General features: G+C 38.7%; 1 protein-coding gene across 7 annotated transcripts in view; it reads left to right on the top strand.

Moving 5' to 3' along the window:
* Window positions 1–23,009, top strand: part of TTBK2 (tau tubulin kinase 2) — a 174,312-nt gene that overhangs the window by 122,506 nt on the left and 28,797 nt on the right. For all 7 annotated transcript variants that reach the window (XM_038580193.1, XM_038580194.1, XM_038580195.1 and 4 more), the window contains 2 exons: window positions 7,340–7,497; window positions 22,679–22,895. In XM_038580193.1, coding sequence (XP_038436121.1) covers window positions 7,340–7,497; window positions 22,679–22,895 — 375 coding nt within the window. The remainder of the gene's footprint in view (window positions 1–7,339; window positions 7,498–22,678; window positions 22,896–23,009) is intronic.

Genomic DNA, 23,009 nt, shown 5'->3' with positions numbered 1-23,009 from the left:
ATTCCAGCTGTCATGGATGACTTTGAGGGGGTGGAGGGTTCAGGACTTGAGTGGAGGAGGTAACTGCATATGTGGTGAGAATAGCAAGAGACCTAGGATGAGAAGTGGAGCTTGGAGACGTGACTGAATGCTGTGATCTCATGATCAAACTATAATGGATGAACAAAGAAAGTGGTTTCTTGAAGTGGAATATAATCCTTGTGATAATGCTGTGAAGGCTGGTGAAATGACAATGAATGGTTTAGAATATCCCATAAACTTAGTTGATAAAGCTATGACAGGGTTTGAGAGGATGGACTCCAGTTTTGAAAGAATTTCTGTAGGTAATATGTTATCAAACAGGATCACATGGAACAGAGAAATCACTTGTGAAAGGAATAGTCCAATCAACGTGGCCGGCTTCATTGTTGTCTTATTTTAAGAAATTGCCACAGCCACCCCTGTGTTCAATAACCACCACCCTGAGTAGTCAGCAGCCATCAGCATCAAGGCAAGACCCTCTACCAGCAAAAAGATTACCACTTACTGAAAGCTGAGATTTTAGCAATAAAATATTTTTAATTAAGGCATATATACATTATTTTTTATAGATATAATACTATTGTATGCTTAATAGTGTATGGTATAAACATAACTTTTATATGGACTGGAAAGCCAAATTAATTTGACTCACTTTATTGTGATATTTGCTTTATTGCAGTGGTCTGGAACCCAAATACAATATCTCTGAGCTGTGCCTGTAAAAATTATGTATATTGGTTTATCGTTTTTATCTACAAAGTACAACACATAGACTTTTCTGTTGAAGGAATTTTTACATCCTACAGTGTTGTCAGTTTTCCCAGTCAAAAGACTATTAGCAACACAGTGAACTTATTCATACACAATAACTATTTCTGTGTGAAATGGCAGCTTTTGTATAAGATATGAACAACATAGAAAGCAGAGAGGCAGCATACAGTCTTGGTTCCTTAGAGACCTTAGGTGGGTGAACGTCTCACCTTTCCTATATGGCTATTTGTGTTAATAACTATATACTCTAACAAATGGAGAAAATACACTGTATACAAGGTGCTTTGGAATATGTTCTTATATATATATTTCATATGTATTTATGAACAGAGTTTGTATTACTTGTAATAAAACAGTGAAATCAAACCTGTAATGCTAAATTCAGGATGAGCTGGAAAATGTTCCAACTTTCCTGCCGTAGGTGCAAATTTTTTTATTGATAGGGATTGCATGGGAGCAAAAGAGTTTAGCAAGCAAAACAATTTTTATCACACCTACCACTTAGTTATGTCTGTAATCTAAAGAAGACTATTGTGTTCAGTAGCTTAAGTTTGAAACTTAGATTTATAATTAATTAAATTTACATTAACAAATTATTCTCATGTTTTTCATTTGGACATTCTCCTAGTGGCTTCTCTGTGTTTTTGTCACCTAATAACAAAATAAAGTATAGTAATTTTGCTAATTTTGGAAGAGAGAGAGCAGGTTAAACTTTTTTTTTTGCTTCACAGATTCCATAAATAATCTGGTTCTTTCTTGCTCTCTGGTATTTCATAAGCAATGAGTGGGAGAAGAAGATAGGTAGAGAGGAGAAAGATGTTGGTGTGACTGCTGTGTTCTGATGACTAGTATCAGTGTGACATCAGGTTCCAAAAAGATCTGAGCTCTGTCTCTCCCTCACAGAGCCGTGCTATGGACTTCATTTTGAGAAAAATTACTCTACTCTGAATCTGAATGCTCTTGTGAACTAATGCTGTCCATATGGCTAATTTTACAGTTTGGTATCCATTTGTGAATTTGAGTTTAATTACTGTTCTTTTCAAAATTTTAAATTCCTCATAGGAAAAAAAATCCTCATTGGACAACCATGTAGATGAAAACAACAAATTTCCTCCATCAACAAGCAAAAAAGAAAAAAAAACCCACCAATATTTAGCATGACTGGTTTCTTAACTACATCAAAGGTCAAATAACATTATATCTTATATGTTCTGAGCCAAGTCTAAAGTGAATATATTTTATAATCTAATTGTTATTATGATGCTGCTTTACAAAGCCACTTTCATTTTGAATGTCTCTGCTTTGTAAATATTTAAAAATCAGAGTTTTTTTTTTTTTCAAGATTTTATTCATTTATTCATGAGAGACAGAAAGAGAGAGAGGCAGAGACATAGGCAGAGGGAGAAGCAGGCCCATGCAGGAAGCCCAATGTGGGACTCAATCCCAGGACTCCAGGATCACAACCTTAGCTAGCTGAAGGCAGACGTTCAACCGCTGAGCCATGCAGGTGTCCCAAAAATCAGAGTTTCTTGCCAGAAAACCTTACTATCTTAACAAGTTGCACATGACCAGTACCTCATCCAGGAGCCTGCTAGTGCTCCCTCTGATAGCAGATGCAGAGAAGAGCTTTTTTGTTCTCTACTAGGAATCTTTTATTTATGCATGTCTCAATTAGAATAATGGCTGACACTTGCTTTTGGATACTGTTACGGTGTTTTGGGAAATTACATCCAAGTTTATCAGTACTTAATATTTATGTATGAATGTGTCTTCCCAGCTTGCTTTTATGTCCTGGAGGTACAACCATGTCTTCTTTTTTTTTTATCTCACACCATCCTCGCACTATGCCTGACACTTAAATTTTCAACAAATGTAAGGAAAAATTGAACCGAGTCTTAGATTGTCTGATAGTCTCCTACTCAGGAAATCTAAGAAAAATCAACTTGTAAGTGCATAAATACTGTTTTCTATATGTTAAACTAAACTAGGTAAAGCTATCAGAATTATAGCCAAGATTGAAAGAGATCTTATAATGGATATTGTTTTTATTATTAGATTCTGAAAGAATATAGCAACTGTAAGAGACAAAAAGATGCTGGGCTCTGACTCTCCTCAGGTTAATAAAATTCTATAGATTTATATACAGGCACACAGAAACACATATGCATGAGTGCATGTGTAACTGGTGAAATCTAATAAGCTCTGTGGATTGTACCTATGACATTTTCCTGATTTTGATATTGTACTCTAGCTATTTAAGATGTTACTATTAGAGCACACTGAGTGAAGGGGATTTCTTTGTACTATTTTTGTAATTTTCTATGAATCTTTATTTCAGATTTTTAAAAAATGCTGGGCCAACATTTTCAGAAATGTAGATAGTGATCAAAAACATTCAATTCTGTTGTGGCCACCTTATAATATAAACAATCCTTTTCAAAGTGTTTTGAGAAAGGAACATGACTCTGAGGAGTACGTAGGAAAATCTTAGCCTTGAATTCCACCACAAGACTCCACTGGTAGGTGACACAGTTACTAGTTAAGGGGAAACTAACAGCATCAGATTGGATAAAGAAGAACTCTTGGTACTTTTGCACAGTAGTGTCACAGTAATAATACCCAACAGTGTCACAGTAATAACTGGGTAGTGTTATTAGTCCCATTTTATGGAGATGTAGTTTAGACCTGTTGCCCAGGAAAACTAGTGATGCTGGAAGTGGTGTATGAAACCAATTTCTGACTCATTCAAAAAAGCTCAAGCTCTTTCCATTTTTCACTATCTTGCCTTCTTTGGAGAGGTGGCCACAAACACAACAGCCACTGTAAAATAAATACTAACATGACTGATTAATAAAAATACAGTGAAAGAACTAAAAAGTTATATGAAGAAAGACTAAAATCATTGTTAGTAATTAATAGAATCATGTGATCCTGACATAAGAACATAAAAGTACCTTTATTAGAGTGTTATGTTAAGCATTTTTAGCAAATTGAGAAGACTAATAAAACCTATAAATATCCACAGTGTTGGTGAGCCTGAAACTAAAATGTGTATATCAGCTAGTTCGTACAGTGCCACAACATTGCTAAAATCAGAGGATATGATAGAGAGGAAATCCAAAGCTGACTAAACTTATTAATCTTGTTAATATTCTTTCCAGGTTTAGAAATGGGACTGTATAAACAGAGATTACATCAAAATGCAGCAGGCTTGCCTCTTGATTTGAGAAACTTAGCTGTTTTAGGATTCCCCTGGCTGATGGCATTGGAGTTAAATTGCTCAGAAGACATAGCTGGGCTGTTAGGAAGCAAAAAAATCAGAGATTGGGCTAAAGAATAACAAGGGGGAAACCTCCCATAAATTAGAGGACCAGGAAAGGTTTCTCTTTCTGTTGTTCTTGCCTTCTATCGTTCTGCCTCCTGCTGCTGGTCTCTGGTATCACCGTCTTAGTAACAGATTTTTAAATCTGAGGCCCAATGGCATATGCTACATTTTCTAAGACATACAATAATACTATGATAAATACAAGAAAATAATTCATGGTAAAAGGACATCTGGCATAAAAACTGTTTCAGGTTATTCCCTTGGCAGCCTAGTACGGGCACTATAAATGCAGTAGTGGTCTAAGTGCTCACTCAGCAAGGCAGGCTGCTGCCTCATGAATAGAGACTCCATCTCTCAGGAAGCATGCAGTTCGCTCTTTGAGAACCACCATTTCCAAAGTCAGAAGAGAACTACAAAGTCTGCCACTTCTGTTCCTTTATGCTGTCTCAATATGTCTTCCTTTCTTCTGTGTATGTGTGTGTGTTTAAAGATTTTATTTATTGAGAGAGAGACAGCATGAGTAGGGTGAGGGGCAGAGGGAGAAGCAGACTCCCTGCTGAGCAGGGAGCCTGATGTGGGGCTTGATCCCAGAACCCTGGAATCATGGCCTGAGCTGAAGGCAGATGCTTAACTGACTGAGCTACCCACAGTAGCTGACTCCTCTCTTCTGTTTTCTCTATAGCCCTCTAACTTTGACAGTTTGGGGAAGTCTAAGCTATAACATAGGTAACTTAAGTCAACAAAAAAAATCCCAGGTTTTATAACCACGCCTTTTCCAATTCCTTTTATCTTTTTAGTTTCCTTGTCTCCATTTATTATTTTTTTCTTTGGGAATCTTTCAGTAAATATCATCAAAAATATTCTCAATGTTTTTAGGGTAACTGTTTAAAGGTTCTGCACTCATAATTCCAACATGGACTCCCCATCATCTCCACTACCACCTAGCAATTCTCTGGACACCAGCTGGGTGTCCTACAGTGCAACTCACGTTTGACACTATCTACCCAGAGATAGATGGTATCAAATTCTACAGGTTAAGGACTCACTCTCCAAAGACTGCCCTCTCTACTTCAAATGCCAATTGAAAGTCCTGTCACCTGTACTTCTGACTGACCTGTGACTATAATTGAGAGGTTCCCATGACCTCTTCCATGAGTTTGATTAATTTGTTGGAGTGGCTCACGGAACTTGGGAAACCAGTTTTCTCATTAGATTACTGATTTATTTAATACAAAGGATATAACTCCAAAACATCCAGATGGAAAAGATGCATAGAGCAAGGTGTGAGAAAAGGGTGTGGAGCCTCCAGGCCCTCTCTGCAGGCACCACTCTCTCAGCACCTTCATTATGTTTATGAACCAGGAACTCTCCAAACCCCATCTTTTTGGGTTTTTATGGAGACTTCATTATGTAGGCGTGATTGGTTAAATCATACTGATTCAACTTGTAGCCCCTCTCCTCTTTCCGGAAGGCCAGAGGATAGGACTGAAAGTTCCAATTCTCTAATAACATGGTTGGTTCCTCTAGTGACCAGCCCCTATCCATAGGTGCTTTCCAAAAGTCACCTCATTGACTAAAATCCAGTGGTGATGGAAAGGGGCTTGTTATGAATAAGAGAGCCATTTCAACTTTATGGCTCTGAAGTGATTTCAGGACCTGAGGACTATAGATCAAATATAGTATAGTAACAAAAGATACTCCTATTGTTCTTTTCTCAGGAAATTTCAAGGGTTTGGGGACTGTGAGCCAGAAATTGTGGACAAAGATCAAACATATATAAGAAATATATTTTGATCATGCGACTAACCAAACGTACTTCTTATAAATCACAACACTGCACTCATACATAAGATATTGTGTTAGGTAGTATGATGAACAAGATCAGACATATGCCAGACTCTTGGAGCTTACAGTCTCCGTGAAAGAGAGAAACCAATTAAATAATCAGAAATAACCATAAATCTACAAATGATAGCTTTTGGCCACCTTCTTGGTGAGATGTTTTCTTCAGTAGACATCTAAAACAGCACATACTTGGTTTTTCTGTCTCACTGGACACTCATCCTTGGTTTCCTTTAGTGAGTCTTCTTTCCAACTAAATGTTGGAATGCCTTAGTCCTTTCCTGTTGGACCTCTATGCTACCTACTCTCCTTAGATGATATCTGGTCCTATGGCTTTAAATACCTATTCATATCTATATGCTGATGACTCTTAAGTTTGTAATATACCCTATTCCTCCCTAACCTCCCTAAAACTTCCAGTATCCCAGTCTTCAAACTCTCTGCTTTACATTTCAATAAATGGCACCACCATACCCAATGGCTCAGGACAGAAATCGAAATCATTCTTTATTCTTGGACAATAATAGGATAAGAGAAATGATGGGGAGAGAATGAAGCCATAAACATAAAATTAAAAATCAGAAACAGTAAAGGGCAGTTTTTGTGAGATCATTATCTAGATCACATCAGAGTTTTGGAATTTAAAGACCTAAAAATGCAGGGTGTTTGGTTGGCCCAGTCTGCAGAGCATGCAACTCTTGATCTTGGGGTTTTGAGTTCAAACCCCATGTTGGGTGGAGAGATTACTTTAAAAAAAATTTTTTAATAAAGACAAAAAATGAGATATTTGAAATAAACCAAATAAAGAGATTTCTTTTTTTTTTAATAAAGAGATTTCTTTGTGATAATTTGTGTTTATATACCCACACCACATACAGTTGAGGAATTTTTCAAACCTGCCCCCAAATGGTAAGAAAGCACAATGAACTTCTCTATAACTCTTAATCTAGATATAACAGCTGTTAACACTGCTCAATTATTTAAGCCAAACCAAATAAAAATACTCCTTTTTGACAAAAAAAAATTGATCACATAGATGGTTGAAGCTGAGTACACATTTTCACATGCAACACAAATTTCCTTTTGCTAAACCATCTGAAAGTATATTTTAGATAAGAAGCTTTATTATGTATCTTATGAAAGCAGACATTCTCCTACATAACTACAAATCAGTACCTCAACTGAGAAAAAATCAGTATTAATTCAATATCATCATCCACATATAGTCCTTATTCATATTCCCCTATTTGTACCACCTGTTTTTTTTTTTTTTTTTTTTGAATCCTATTACGAAACTAATTTGTGAATCTGGCTGCTTTCTCTTAATAAAATGACAGTGTTTATTGTTAGCTTACTCTAGTCTTTTTCTTTATGGTTTAGCTTCTGACATCCGTGTTTGACAACAGCATCAAAACCTTTGGAGTAATTGAGAGTGACCCTTTTGACTGGGAGAAGACTGGAACTGATGGCTCCCTAACAACCACCACTACTTCTACCACCCCTCAGTTGCACACTCGCTTGACCCCAGCAGCAATTGGGTATGTCCTACACAGATTGTTTAGCAGTGGCTTACTTAGGTGCACTATATTCACAGAAATATCTTTTTATTTCATCCACATTCTTTCAGATGACAGAATGCTGAGATAGGAGAAAGCCTATGGATTTCCTTGAATTAACATTGCTTTTACATATGTCTTTGTTCAGATTTACTTTTCTAGGAAAGTATTTGTAGATCATACTTTGAAATGAGAGTTTTGCACTTGTACGACTTGTTGATGTCAGATTTGCAATGGGTTTTCTTTTCTTTTTTTTTTTGTATATTTTTTTATTGGAGATTGATTTGCCAACATATAATGTTTGTCCTTCTCCGATTGACTTACTTCACTCAGCATAATACCCTCCAGTTCCATCCACATTGAAGCAAATGGTGGGTATTTGTCATTTCTAATGACTGAGTAATATTCCATTGTATACATAGACCACATCTTCTATATCTATTCATCTTTCGATGGACAATGAGACTCCTTCTACAGTTTGGCTATAGTGGACATTGCTGCTATAAACATTGGGGTGCAGGTGTCCCGGTGTTTTACTGCATCTGTATCTTTGGGGTAAATCTCTAGCACTGTAATTGCTGGGTCATAGGGCAGTTCTATTTTTAACTCTTTGAAGAACCTCCACACAGTTTTCCAGAGTGACTGCACCAGTTCACATTCCCACCAACAGTGCAAGATGGTTCCCCTTTCTCCACATCCTCTCCAACATTTGTTGTTTCCTGTCTTGTTAATTTTCGCCATTCTAACTGGTGTGAGGTGGTATCGCATTGTGGTTCTGATTTGTATTCCCTGATGGCAAGGGATGCGGAGTATTTTCTCATGTGCTTGTTGGCCATGTGTATGTCTTCCTCTGTGAAGTTTCTGTCGTGTCTTTTGCCCATTTCATGATTGGATTATTTGTTTCTTTACTGTTGAGTTTAATAAGTTCTTTATAGATCTTGGATACTAGCCCTTTATCTGATAGGTCATTTGCGAATATTTTCTCCCATTCTGTAGGTTGTCTTTTAGTTTTGTTGACTGTTTCTTTTGCTGTGCAGAAGCTTTTATTTATTTATTTTTATTTTTATTTTTTATCTTTTATTTTTTTAATAAATTAATTTTTTATTGGTGTTCAATTTACCAACATTCAGAATAACACCCAGTGCTCATCCCGTCAAGTGTCCCCCTCAGTGCCCATCACCTACTCACCCCCACCCCCTGCCCTCCTCCCCTTCCACCACCCCTAGTTCGTTTCCCAGAGTTAGGAGTCTATATGTTCTGTCTCCCTTTCTGATATTTCCCACACATTTCTTCTCCCTTCCCTTATATTCCCTTTCACTATTATTTATATTCCCCAAATGAATGAGAACATATAATGTTTGTCCTTCTCCGACTGACTTACTTCACTCAGCATAATACCCTCCAGTTCCATCCACGTTGAAGCAAATGGTGGGTATTTGTCATTTCTAATGGCTGAGTAATATTCCATTGTATACATAAACCACATCTTCTTTATCCATTCATCTTTCGATGGACACCGAGGCTCCTTACACAGTTTGGCTATTGTGGACATTGCTGCTAGAAACATCGGGCTGCAGGTGTCCCGGCGTTTCATTGCATCTGAATCTTCGGGGTAAATCCCCAACAGTTGTGCAGAAGCTTTTAATCTTAAGTCCCAATAGTTCATTTTTGCTTTTGTTTCCCTTGCCTTCATAGATGTATCCTGCAAGAAGTTGCTGTGGCCAAGTTCATAAAGGGTGTTGCCTGTGTTCTCCTCTAGGATGTTGATGGATTCTTGTCTCACATTTAGATCTTTCATCCATTTTGAGTTTATCTTTGTGTATAGTATAAGAGAATGTTCTAGTTTCATTCTTCTGCGCGTGACTGTCCAATTTTCCCAGCACCATTTATTGAAGAGACTGTCCTTTTTTCCAGTGGATAGTCTTTCCTGCTTTGTCGAATATTAGTTAACCATAGAGTTAAGGGCCCATTTCTGGATTCTCTCTTTTGTTCCATTGATCTGTATGTCTATTTTTGCGCCAGTACCACAGTTTGATGATCACAGCTTTATAGTACAACTTGAAATCCGGCATTGTGATGTCCCCGGCTCTGGTTTTCTTTTTCAGTATTCCCCTGGCTATTCGGGGTCTTTTCTGATTCCTGACAATCTTAAGATGACTTGTGCCAACTCTCTGAAGAAAGTCCATGGTATTTTGATAGGGATTGCATTAAATGTGTAAATTGCCCTGGGTAGCATTGACATTTTCACACTATTAATTCTGCCAATCCATGAGCAAGGAATATTTTTCCATCTCTTTGTGTCTTCCTCAATTTCTTTCAGACGTGTTCTGTGGTTTTAGGGTATAGATCCTTTACCTCTTTGGTTAGGTTTATTCCTAGGTATCTTATGCTTTTGGGTGCAATTGTAAATGGGATTGGCTCCTTAATTTCTCTTTCTTCAGTCTCATTGTTAGTATATAGAAATGCCACTGATTTCTGGGTATTGATTTTGTATCCTGCCACACTGCCAAATTGCTGTATGAATTCTAGCAATCTTGGGGTGGAGTTTTTTGGGTTTTCTATGTACAGTATCATGTCATCTGCAAAGAAGTAGAGTTTGACTTCTTCTTTGCCAATTTGAATGCCTTTTATTCTTTTTGTTGCCTGATTGCTGAGGCTAGGACTTCTAGTACTATGTTAAATAGCAGTGGTGAGAGTGGACATCCCTGTGGTGTTCCTGACCTTAGGGGAAAGGCTCCCAGTGTTTCCCCATTGAGAATGATATTTGCTGTGGGCTTTTTGTAGGTGGCTTTTAAGATACTGAGAAATGTTCCCTCTCTCCCTACACTCTGAAGAGTTTTGGTCAGGAATGGATGCTGTATTTTGTCAAATGCATTCCCTGCATCTATTGAGAGGATCATATGGTTCTTGTTTTTTCTCTTGTTGATATGACCTATCACGTTGATTGCTTTACGAGTGTTGAACCAGCCTTGCATCCGGGGATAAATCCCACTTGGTCATGGTGAATAATCTTCTTAATGTATTGTTGGATCCTATTGGCTAGTATCTTGTTGAGAATTTTTGCATCCATGTTCATCAGGGATATTGGTCTATAATTCTCCTTTTTGGTGGGGTCTTTGTCTGGTTTTGGAATTAAGGTGATGCTAGCCTCATAGAACGAGTTTGGAAGTATTCCATCCCTTACTATCTCTCAGAACAGCTTCTAGAATAGGTGTTGTTTCTTCTTTAAACGTTTTATAGAATTCCTCTGGAAAGCCATCTGGGCCTGGATTTTTGTGTCTTGGGAGGTTTTTGATGACTGCTTCAATTTCCTCCCTGGTTATTGGCCTGTTCAGGTTTTCTGCTTCTTCCTGTTCCAGTTTTGGTAGTTTGTGGTTTTTCAGAAATGCGTCCATTTCTTCTGTATTGCCTAATTTATTGGCGTTTAGCTGCTCATAATATGTTTTTTAAATCGTTTGTATTTCCTTGACATCGGTTGTGATCTCTCCTTTTTCATTTGTGATTTTATTAATTTGAGTCTTTTCTCTTTTATTTTTAATAAGGCTGCCTAATGGTTTACCTATCTTTTAATTCTTTCAACGAACTAACTCCTGGTGTTGTTGATCTGTTCTACAGTTCTTCTGGTCTCTAGTTCATTGAGTTCGGCTCGAATCTTTATTAACTCTCTTCTTTTGCTGGGTGTAGGTTTTATTTGCTGTTCTTTCTTCAGTTCCTTTAGGTGCAAGGTTAGCTTGTGTATTTGAGTTTTTTCCAGTTTTTTGAGGGATTCTTATGTTGTGATGTATTTCCCTCTTAGGACTGCTTTTGCTGTATCCAAAGATTTTGATCGGCTGTGTCTTCATTCTCATTAGTGTCCATGAATCTTTTTAATCTTCTCTAATTTCCTGGTTGACCCTTTCATCTTTTAGCAGGATGCTCTTTAACCTCCATGTGTTTGAGTTTCTTCCAAATTTCTTCTTGTGATTGAGTTCTAGTTTCAAAGCATTATCGTCTGAAAATATGCAGGGGACAATCCCAATCTTTTGGTATCGGTTGAGACCTGATTTGTGACCCAGTATGTGGTCTGTTCTGGAGAAGGTTCCATGTGCACTTGAGAAGAATGTGTTCAGTTGCATTTGGATGTAAAGTTTTGTCAATATCTGTGAAATCCATCTGGTCCAGTGTATCATTTAAAGCTCTTGTTTCTTTGAAGATGTTGTGCTTAGAATATGTCATTTGCAGAAAGCGCCGTGTTGAAGTCTCCCAGTATTAGTGTTTTATTATCTAACAGTGTCTTTACTTTGGTTATTAATTGATTGATATACTTGGCAGCTCCCACATTAGGGGCATAAATATTCTTGATTGTTAGATGTTCTTGTTGGATAGACCCTTTAAGTATGATACAGTGTCCCTCTTCATCTCTTACTATAGTCTTTGGGATAAACTTTATCTGATATGAGGATTGCTACCCCTGCTTTCTTTTGAGGACCATTTGAATGGTAAATGGTTCTCCAACCTTTCATTTTCAGGCTGGAGGTGTCCTTAGGTCTAAAATGAGTCTCTTGTAAATAGCAAATCTTGCTTTTTTATCCAGTCTGAAACCCTGCATCTTTTGATGGGATCATTAAGCCCATTCATGTTAAGAGTTACTAGTGAAAGATATGAATTTAGTGTCATCATAATACCTATTCAGTCCCTGTTTTTGTGGATTATTTCTTTGGCCTTCCTCTTTCTTTTACAGAGTCTCCCTTAATATTTCTTGCAGAGCTGGTTTGGTTGTCACATATTCTTTCATTTTCTGCCTTTCTTGAAAGCTCTTTATCTTTCTATTCTGAATGAGAGCCTTGCTGGATAAAGTATTCTTGGCTGCATGTTCTTCTCATTTAGGACCCTAAATATATCCTGCCAGCCCTTTTTGGCGTGTCAGGTGTCTGTGGAGAGGTCTGCTGTTAACCTAATACTTCTCCCCATATAAGTTAGGGATCTCTTGTCTCTTGCTGCTTTAAGTATCTTCTCTTTATCTTTGGAATTTTCAAGTTTCACTATGAAATGTCGGGGTGTTGAACGGTTTTTATTGATTTTAGGGCGGGGGGGGTCTCTCTATCTCCTGGATCTGAATGCCTGTTTCCCTCCCCAGATTAGGATAGTTCTCAGCTATGATTTGTTCAAAAATGCTTTCTGGTCCTTTGTGCCTTTCGGTGCCCTCTGGAACCCCAATTAAACGTAGATTTTTCCTTCTGAGGCTGTCATTTATTTCCCTTAACCTTTCCTCATGGTCTTTTAATTGTTTTTCTCTTTTTTCCCCCAGCTTCCTTCCTTGCTATCAACTTGTCTTCTGTGTCCCTCACTCTTTCTTCTACCTCATTGACCCTCGTCGTCGTTAGGTCCTCCAGTTTGGATCACATTTCATTTAATTGATTTTTAATTTCGGCCTGATTAGATCTAAATTCTGCAGTCATGAACTCTCTTGAATCCTTTATGCTTTTTTCCAGAGCCATGAGTAGCTTTATAATTGTGCTTCTGAATTAGCTTTTTGACATCGAATTGTAATCCAAATTCTGTAACTCTGTGGGAGAGAGTACTGTTTCTGATTCTTTCTTTTGTGGTGAGTTCTTCTTTCTAGTCATTTTGCTCAGTGCAGAGTGGCTAAAAACGAGTTGTACTGGAAAAAAGAAGGAAAAAGAAAAGAAAAAGACAAAGAAAAAAAAAGGAGGGGTATCCTCTTGTTCTATATACTGTAAATCCCTCAACTTCCCCTGAAGCTTTCCAGCACCTCTCAGTCAAGAACTTGCTCTTCCCCTGTCCTTCCAGCTGGTCTTTTGGGGGAGCGGCTGCTGTGTGTGTGCACCTGGGGGAGCTGCCCCACCTCCCACTGGGTGCCGGGCTCAGCGGGAGCTGTTTATCCCATGAGGCTCCTGTTCCCTGGTGGCCTCTCTCTGTCCCAGGCACACGGTGACACAAGGAAGAACAACCACACTAGCAACGGCCAGCTCCCCCACCCTGGAGTCTGCTCCCACAGTAACTACTGCAGTTTCCCTGTCTGCACTGGCCAGGATGCTCCGGGTGTGGTGGTGGGCACTGATCTGCACAGCTTGTGGCCGCCCCAGCTGCAGGAGCATCTTTGCTGTCCTGTGCCCTCCCCGCCTCTGTCTGTCCCAGGGGTAGTGCAGGATCCTGGCTCTGTTCCCCCGGCGCCCTGGTATCCCCGGCCTGCGCTGTTGCAATTGTGCTCCCAGGCCAGGGCTCCCAAAGGCAGCAGGGTGCAGCCCCCTCCATCAGGAGCTGCCGCCTGAGCTGCTCCCCAAGGCCTCACTGGGCATGCTCCAGCCCTTTACCAAACTTGGCCCCCCGGTGTGTGGCACGCTCTTCCCCGGGCTCACTTCCTCTCCTAGGGACCCCAGGAGACTGGAGGCTCCACTGTCCCTCCTGGGCTTCTGCCCCAGTTCCCTGCTAAGTGCATTTCTGTCCGGGAAGAATCCAGCATGGATTTTTAAAGTTCCTGTTTCTCCAGGGCTGGGCTTTCCTGTCCTGGAGGCTCCCACCCTCCCCCTTAGCCCGGCTCCTCACGGGGCCCCTCTCCCACTTGATTCTTTTTTTTTTCCTGCCTTCCTACCTTGTTAGAAGAGCAAACGCTTCTCTCTGTAGTGTTCCAGATGTTCTCTATTTTTTTTTAAGATTTTATTTATTTATTTTTGAGAGACACAGAGAGAAATTGAGGCAGAGATACAGGTAGATGGAGAAGCAGACTCCATGCAGGGAGCCCGAGGTGGGACTCGATCCCTGGTCTCTAGGATCAGGCCCTGGGCTGAAGGTGGTGCTAAACCACTGCACCACCTGGGCTGCCCTGTAATCTCTTTAAATCTCTGGTCAAATTCGTAGTTTTTCAGGATGGTTTGAAAGTTATCTAGGTAAGTTGGTGGGGACAGGTGATTTGGGGACCCTACTCCTCCACCATCTTGCCCCACCCCTCTACAATGGGTTTTCTTCAAAATGAGAAGGAATTGTTTGCATTTACCTTTTTTTTTTTTAAGATTTATTTATTTATTTATTTATTTATTTATTTGGCAGTGAGAGAATGAGATTGCTGGGGTCAGGGTAGAGGGAGAGGAACAGAATCCCACCAGACTCCCCACGGAGCAGTCCCGCACCCTGCGATATTGACCTGAGCTGAAATCAAGAGTTAGACTGTTTGTTTTTTTTTTTTAAGATTTTATCTATTTATTTATTTATTCATGAGAGATGCTGAGAGAGAGAGAGAGAGAGAGAGAGAGAGAGGCAGAGACACAGACAGAGGGAGAATCAGGCTCCATGCCGAGAGCCCGATGCGGGACTCGATCCCAGGAAGAGTCAGACTCTTAACTGGCTGAGCTACCTAGGCGCCCCTGGTTTGCATTTACTTCTAAAGAATATATGGAAAGAATGAGCCACACTTATACGTAGCTGTACTGTTTTTAAGTTTAGTGTGAACAAACCATGTAGCTTCTTCCTCTAAGAAAGTAATTTAACTTAAAAAGTATATTAGAAACAGGTAATGGTGTATTTCCATCATCTTGTGTTGTTTTCTTTTCTTCTCCACATGCACTAAATACAGCTGCTTTTGTTTGTTATTAAATAAATTGGGGGATTGTCCTTTTTTTTTTTGTATTGGTCCATTTTTACTTGCTCTGGTTGCTTTAAAATGTTTGACTAACAAAGAAAAAAGTAAATAGGGAAAAATCATCATGTAAAGGAGGCTAATTGGGACAGCTAATCACTAATCCATTGTTTGATTTTATGTTAAAAGTTGGGACTACTAGAGTTTATTGAATCAGAAAAACTTACATGGACTCATATAACTGGAGATGATATCCTTGATTAGCTAGTCTGAGAGTTCTAAGTGGCAGATCCTGTCTTAGCTACATTAGAATCATTACAGAGGTTTGTTTAAATGTACTCGCTAAAATAAATACACAAATAAATAAATAAACTATCTTTTATTTTTTTATTTTTTTAATTTATGATAGTCACAGAGAGAGAGAGAGAGATTGAGAGAGGCAGAGACATAGGCTGAGTGAGAAGCAGGCTTCATGTACCGGGAGCCCGACGTGGGATTCGATCCCGGGTCTCCAGGATCGCACCCTGGGCCAAAGGCAAGCGCTAAACCGCTGCGCCACCCAGGGATCCCCTCTATCTGTCTTTTAAAAAACAAATGAATGAGGTGATAATCCTAATACTGACTGAGTGAATCATCTAACTTTAGATAAATATTAGCAACAGAGCTGGAGCCTGTCTAGAAATTTTGATTCTTGTTTAATTCCTTTGTGCTCCTTTTCCTTTGATTGTTGTTAGAAGTAGATGTGTCTCAAACTTGTAGAAATGCAGGTGATAAGGACTTCAGGGTAGCTGAAGTCAGTGAAGACAGTTTTAGTTTCCTCCAAATGTTTTCTCCAAGGAGAAGACAATAATAAAAAAGGAAAAATAAAACTACAGAAAAACCATGTCCTTAACATAATTTGAAGACAAAGGATGCCTAGCCTTAACTCCAAAATAAGAAAAAAGAGAAACCAAAAACCACCAATTCTCTTACACTCCTACCTCACTCAACTCTGCCCCAAGGCTCTATAGAAGCAGATCAATAAAAACTGTGAGGAGGAGAAGAATTAGCAATAGGGCTTATGGTTGATCTTAAACCACCACCAGAAAAACTAATTCCATCCTACAAATGTAATTACTAGAAAGTATTCAGGTAGGTAAGATCACAAACAACAGAGAGGTAAAAATAGGCATGATTCAAAACATATAGCTTCTGGAAGAAAGAAGATAAAAGAGAAAGGAGGAATGCCTTTTATCAGTTGAGCAGTGAAGGAAAAAACATTTATGTTTGGCTCCAATCAGAAGAGAGAAAGTACTAATTTGAACAGGGGAAGGTGACACAAGGAATTATTAATTATATCATGGAAATGGAGTAATGTGGGATATACTAGTAGGAAATAGTAGAGGATACAGGGATAGCAAATATAAAGTACAGCTCCTACTGCTAGGGCTGAAATTAAGCATCCAAGGAAGAGCTCTACCAGTCCCGACCCAGGGCTGAGGTCCTGACCTTGTTGGAAAAGGGTATATCCATTGCTCACTGGGTGGCAGGGAAGTTACTCTGATGCCTGGTAAAATTCACTGAAAATCTGCCCTCTGTGCCTTAGTGGAAATCTGCTCTCTGGGATGTCATAGAAAGCTATTTGCTGTTGTGTCTCACCAGAGATACTGTGCCATAAAGCTTCTGGATAAGTGGGGATTGCTCAGGGAGGCTGTTGGTTGCTGCTGTCTTTGTGCTGCAGGAGACAGGTGTTAAAGGTGTTGGGATACGGCAGGATCCTTGTGCTAGGGAGAGTCACACATGCTGGAGAAACTTTCCAAGCTGCTCACTGGAACTCAGAGTGTAATACTTTCCTGCTGCAGTGTCTCTTCAGTTTCCCTTTACTGACAAAGCTTCAGTGCTAGCTGGCAAAAGAAAATACGGAAAAGGCTCAGATCTCCTTTCACAGAACTGGCAAAAAAGATCAATTTCAAACTGATGGCAGTACATCAATAATCACAGAAGGGCAAAAGGAGAAATTAACATTTAGCTGCCTATAAAAAGGAAAACTGTAAAATCAGAGAATACTGTCTCTCTCTGACCATAAAAACAAATAAAAATCCCCTAATTTGTTTGGACTTTGCTATATTGATACAAGAGGGTACTAATTAAACTACAAATCTCATGAAATACTGTAATGCCACAAAAATGAACAAGAAAAATATTTCAAAGATCCATAAAGTGTTACTGAAAAAAATCAGAAGAGAAAATCTAACTCATACCAAGGAAATTTCCTCTTAGAGAAGCAGCCATGAAGGAGAAGAAAAGTATAAAATAAAACCCCAAATGGAAGTAAATATACTTGTGCATTTGAAGATAGGGATACCCACCTTGAATCAGAAAATTTAAAAACGAAGAACAGAAATAGACCACAAAGGAGAGAAGTATGAGAGAAAAAAGAAAAGGAGTAAAAAGAGAGAGAGGAAGAAATGAGAGTTGATTGAAGTCGGGAAAGAAATGGAAGAAAAAGATATCTTAGAAGTGAAGAAATTATTAAGTGTACAAAGGAGAATATACTCAAATGGAAATTTAATAGAGGGCACTGAATAAAGTTAGAGGGAGAAATATCCCTAAGAAAATGAAAATAAAATCATTTAAAAGGGTTAGAGGGGCACCTGGGTGGCTTAGTCTATTAAATGTCTGACTCTTGATTTTGGCTCAGGTCATGATCTCAGGGTGGTGAGATTGAGCCCCATGTCCACCTCTGCACTTAGTGTGGAATCTACTTAAGATTCTCTCTCTCTGTCTCTGCCCCTCTCCCACCCTACACCCCCCAAATTTAAAGGATTAGAGATAAAGTAGTACAAATGGAATTTGGATAGGTAGCACTCATTAGAGTCCCTGAAGGAGGAAAACAAGACAATACTAGTGAAAACCGAGAAACTCAGTGGCAAGATGAGATAAGAAAATGAGACAAAGAGCATTTTAAATGTGTATGTCCAAACTACACCATTAGAACAAACAGCCAAACAGAAAAGGAAAGAAAAAAAGTCTAGAAGTGACAGGGCAAAGAAGATCCATCTTGTAGAGAAAGAAATACAGCAAATATAGCAGAATACATATAATTATCAAATACTGTGACAGAGTTGAGACCAGACATATTCATAGCAATAAATATGCAGGGCTTAACTGATCAATGAAAAATATTTTCAATTTGGCTTAGATAGTTAAATACATATGCTATATACAAGAGATGTGCTTAAAAAATATTTTAGTAAGGGATGAACAAAGATATACTAGAAAAATGGGAGCCATAGAAAAGAATAATGATCCTGATATCAAACAAGTAGAATTCAAGCCAAAACAAAACAAATAAAAGTTACAAAGATGGAAGGATACTATTTAATGCTAAATGTTGCAATTCATAAGTGGAACATAGTACAGTGTTTGTTAATATTTAGTCCCCAGAATTCCATCAGTCACTTTTAGGAAGCAACAACTACAGGAGGTTCAGGGAGGAATAGCTAGAAACACATGAGTAATTGGAGATCTTAATCTGTAATTCAGTATAAGACCGATCAAGCAAAGAATAAGAAATAGACAAAAAATATAATCAGTAAGATAGATGTTTTGCATTTTTTTTTTAATGCTACACCCTGATAATATAGAGCTTGTGCCTTCCCTCAAGTGCCCCGGAACATTAATAAAAACTGATCAGTTCTTAGGTCACCAAGAAAGCATATAAGTAGTTCCATTAAGCAGAAGTATTGTACTATCTGACCACACTGCAATAGAACTAGAAATTTCCAAGAACAAAAATGTCAAAGACATTTCCTCCTGGAAACTTAGAGACCTATCAAACTACTCTCTCTCTCTCTCTCTCTCTCTCTCTCTCTCTCTCTCTCTTTTTTTTTTAAGATTTTATTTATTCATGAGAGAGAGAGAGAGAGAGAGAGAGGCAGAAACACAGGCAGAGAGAGAAGTAGGCTGCATGTAGGGAGCCAGATGTGGGACTCAATCCTGGGTCTCCAGGATCATACCTTGAGCTTAAGACTGATGCTCTACTGCTGAGCCACCCAGATGCCCCTGAAACTATTCTGTTTCACATTTAAAGCTGAGATTAGAGGGAGATTTATGATATTAACAAAGGAGCTACATGATATCATATGTCCTATCACTGATGGTATTAATGTTGCTAATCTGGTTAAGGTGATATTAGCCTGAAAAGTATCAGGGCCCTTAATCCTACCATTTAAGAAGTGAGTGAATCTGCTGACCTCTGAATTAAGATACTGATTCTTCAGGGATGCCTGGGTGGCTCAGTGTTTGAGCATCTGCTTCCTACTCAGGGCGTGGTCCCAGAGTTCTGGGATCCAGTCCCACATCGGGCTCCCTGCTGCAGGAAGCCTGCTTCTCCCTCTGCCTATGTCACTGCCTCTCTCTCTCTTCTCTCATGAATAAGTAAATAAAATCTTTAAAAAAATAAAATACTGACTCTTCAGCAATCCTTATCTGTCAAGGCCAGATAAATATCTGTGGGCTCTGCTCTGTCACCACTGCCACTGCCTTTCTAGTGCTAAAGCAGCCACAGACAGTATGTAAATGAATGAGCATGACTGCACCATGCCACTTGATTTACAAAAATAGGTCAGCAGGTCAGATTTGGCCCACAGCCCTAGTTGGCCTACCCTTGTTTTAGAATATGGGGAAGGGAGTGTGAAAAGGATGTGCGTTCTTACTACTTTTCTTGACATCTCTCCAATTCTTCCAAACGTGTCCTTACTTTTTCACCTTAATCTGCTTCTGTAATTTATACCTTACCTGCAAACACCCAATACAGACCATGTGCTAATAATACTCTCACATATACTTTTATACTTGTTGGACTCCTGAATGTAGTATAATTTTCCTGGGAAGGAATTTCTTTCTTTCCATATCCCAAAATCCAGATTTGGATCAGAGTTTATAGGAGGAGGAAGAAAATAGTAATTATGTAAGGAGTAACAAAGGGGGAATAAATGCAGAGAGAAACCTGAGTCATGTGGAAGATAGCCTGTGTGGAGATGTGAGAGCCCCTTGAAGTGCGTGGAATCAGCCCGCAGCATATGAAAGAAGAAGGAAACTAGGATAGAGTAAAAATAGCAGTTCCTAGGTGGAAGTGTGCTTTGTTTCCTTAGGAGTGGAGGAGGAAATGCCAAGGAATTGGGGTAGTTGGAAAGAAGCAGAATAGTAGCGAGGCATAGGGAAAAAAGAATTTGGAAGACTACTGATTAATATGGGGAAAAAATGTGGGACTAGCAGACTGACCTTCCTGAGTTCAAATATTGACTCTTTTGCCATTCCCTTTCCTCTGGAATAGAGGGAATTCTTTCAGTAAACATTTACATTACCATGTAGCATGTATATGTTAGTGTCCATTGTAATGCCTTGCATCAATCAATGAAGTATATTGAACTTCTATCTGAAAAATTTTTCAGACCTCCTCACAGGCTCTCACATCTTCCCTGCATTGGGCTCTCTTCCACATGACTCAGGTTTCTCTCTGCATTTATTCCCCCATTTTTATTCCTTACATAATTACTATTTTCTTCCTTCTCCTATAACTTATCCAGACTTGGAGTTTGAGATAAGGAAAGAAAGAAATTCCTTCCTAGAAAAATTGTACCACATTCAGGAGCATGAGTACAAAAGTATATGTGAGAGTATTATTTATGTACTTTATTTACTTTTGAACTTCAGTTACCTTTATAATAATTCCTTTCATATTAACTATTTTAGGCCAAACTGCCTTTTCTTTCTTTCTTTCTTTCTCTGTTCTTTTTTCTTTTTTTCAAACTAGCTTTTCAGTATGTACCCAGTGTCAGAACTATAAGAACTGTCTTACAGGGCTATAAGGTTTTGTCCTGGGAGCTATTATCAGTGTTTTTCTAAATTATATAACATGTTGATAAGAGATTCATCTTCTGCTATTGATCTCAGTAGAGAGTGATAGTAGCAAAGGTCATCATCTCTGGCAGAACAAGTCCCTGAAAAATGACTGATTTTTGTTCCCACAGCATGACATATTGATGACATCTAGGCCAGGGTGTAGTTGTTACTCTTGGAGTGGTTCACTGAGAAGATGCCTGTTTTACCACTCATCATAATTGTGTATATTAGTATAGTCTACTGAAAACTGTTTTTTTTTTTCTGCTTTTAGACATTCCAGGTCACTTCTAAGAAAAGATTTTATTGTGTGGTAAATATTGTGTTCAGTCAGCAATATTCAGAAACAAAACAAACTAGTATACAAAGAGTTACAGAACATTAGAGCTGACAGGGTTCCTGATCACTCAATGAGTGATAACTGAGAACTACAAGAAGCTCCTCATGGGCTACAGGTCTAAGGGAGAGATGACCAGTAATGTAAATAGGACGTGAAACCACTTTGAAATAAATATATCGACTTGTGTCAATGTTTTTTATTTTGTTCCTGGTCAGTTCATGCAGAACTGTATGAACTGTATAATTACAGTATTTCTAGTTTTCCCCAGAGGGCAAGAATTTCCTTTCTTCTATGTCCCTTGAGCCTTGCATATAGTAAATGCTTGGTAAAAAGTCTGTAAATGAAGAAACAAATATATATATTACACTATTAAAAAATATAACTGATCTCATACCAGTTTATGTCATTATAATACTTGACATTTTTCTGTTTATAGTTTTTGTTACTCTCTCAGCAAAAAAATGGATAAAGAGTAGAAAATATTAAAATTGATAAAGACTTATTAGAAAATAGACTAAATATTTCTAACTTCTTTTTTTTAATTTTTATTTATTTATGATAGTCACACAGAGAGAGAGAGAGAGAGAGAGAGAGGCAGAGACATAGGCAGAGGGAGAAGCAGGCTCCATGCACCGGGAGCCCGACGTGGGATTCGATCCCGGGTCTCCAGGATCACGCCCTGGGCCAAAGGCAGGCGCCAAACCGCTGCGCCACGCAGGGATCCCAATATTTCTAACTTCTAAAGTGATTCTTAAGGGATACCTGGGTAGCTCAGTGGTTGAGCATATGCCTTTGGCTCAGGTGTGATCCCGATCCCAGGATCGAGTCCCACATCAGGCTCCCTGTGAAGGAGCCTGCTTCTCCCTCTGTCTATGTCTCTGCCTTTCTCTCTGTGCCTCTCATGATAAATAAAATCTTAAAAAAAATAAAGTGATTCTTAAATCAATAAGTTATTATATTAAAATTTGTATCTAAAAATTTAAAAAATTATGAGTTAAAAATTTTCCTAATCAAAAACAGAAGTTTTGGAGAGTCAGGGTGGCTTAGTCAGTGAAACATCCAACTCTTGATTTCTCGGCTCAGGTCTTTGAGCCCTGCATTGGGTTCCATGCTGAATGAGGAGCCTGCTTAAGATTCTCTTTCTTCCTTTCCACTGCCCCTCCCCTGCTCAAAAAAAAAAAAAAAAGTTTTATTTTGTAGAATTGGCTTGGCCTAAGTTTCTGAGGTTTTATTTTTGTTTTGCTTTACTCTTTTAGTTATGTATAAACCTCATCATTTAAGTTCAGAAACAAAATGTAGGGTAGTCTCATAGTAATTTTGATTCTGGTGTTTTTAAGTTCTACCTTTTTTTCACTCCACATTTTTAGAATTGCCAATGCCACTCCCATCCCAGGAGACTTGCTTCGGGAAAATACAGATGAAGTGTTTCCAGATGAACAGCTTAGTGATGGGGAGAATGGCATCCCTGTTGGTGTGTCACCAGATAAATTGCCTGGATCTTTGGGACACCCACGTCCCCAGGAGAAGGATGTCTGGGAAGAGATGGATGCCAACAGGAACAAAATAAAGCTTGGGATTTGTAAGGTATGTATTTCTTGCATAGAAAAGGTATCTTTCCTAAGTGCTTAATATTTTTCTTCTGTTGCTATGGCAAAGTATCAAGATTCTTAATTTTGAATGAGGAATAGAACATTTTAT

Source organism: Canis lupus, chromosome 30 (assembly GCF_011100685.1).
Source record: "Canis lupus familiaris isolate Mischka breed German Shepherd chromosome 30, alternate assembly UU_Cfam_GSD_1.0, whole genome shotgun sequence".
Classification (NCBI taxonomy): Eukaryota; Metazoa; Chordata; class Mammalia; order Carnivora; family Canidae; genus Canis; species Canis lupus.
The sequence above is the reverse complement of the archived record's forward strand: the minus strand, read 5'-3'. Positions and strand labels throughout refer to the sequence as shown.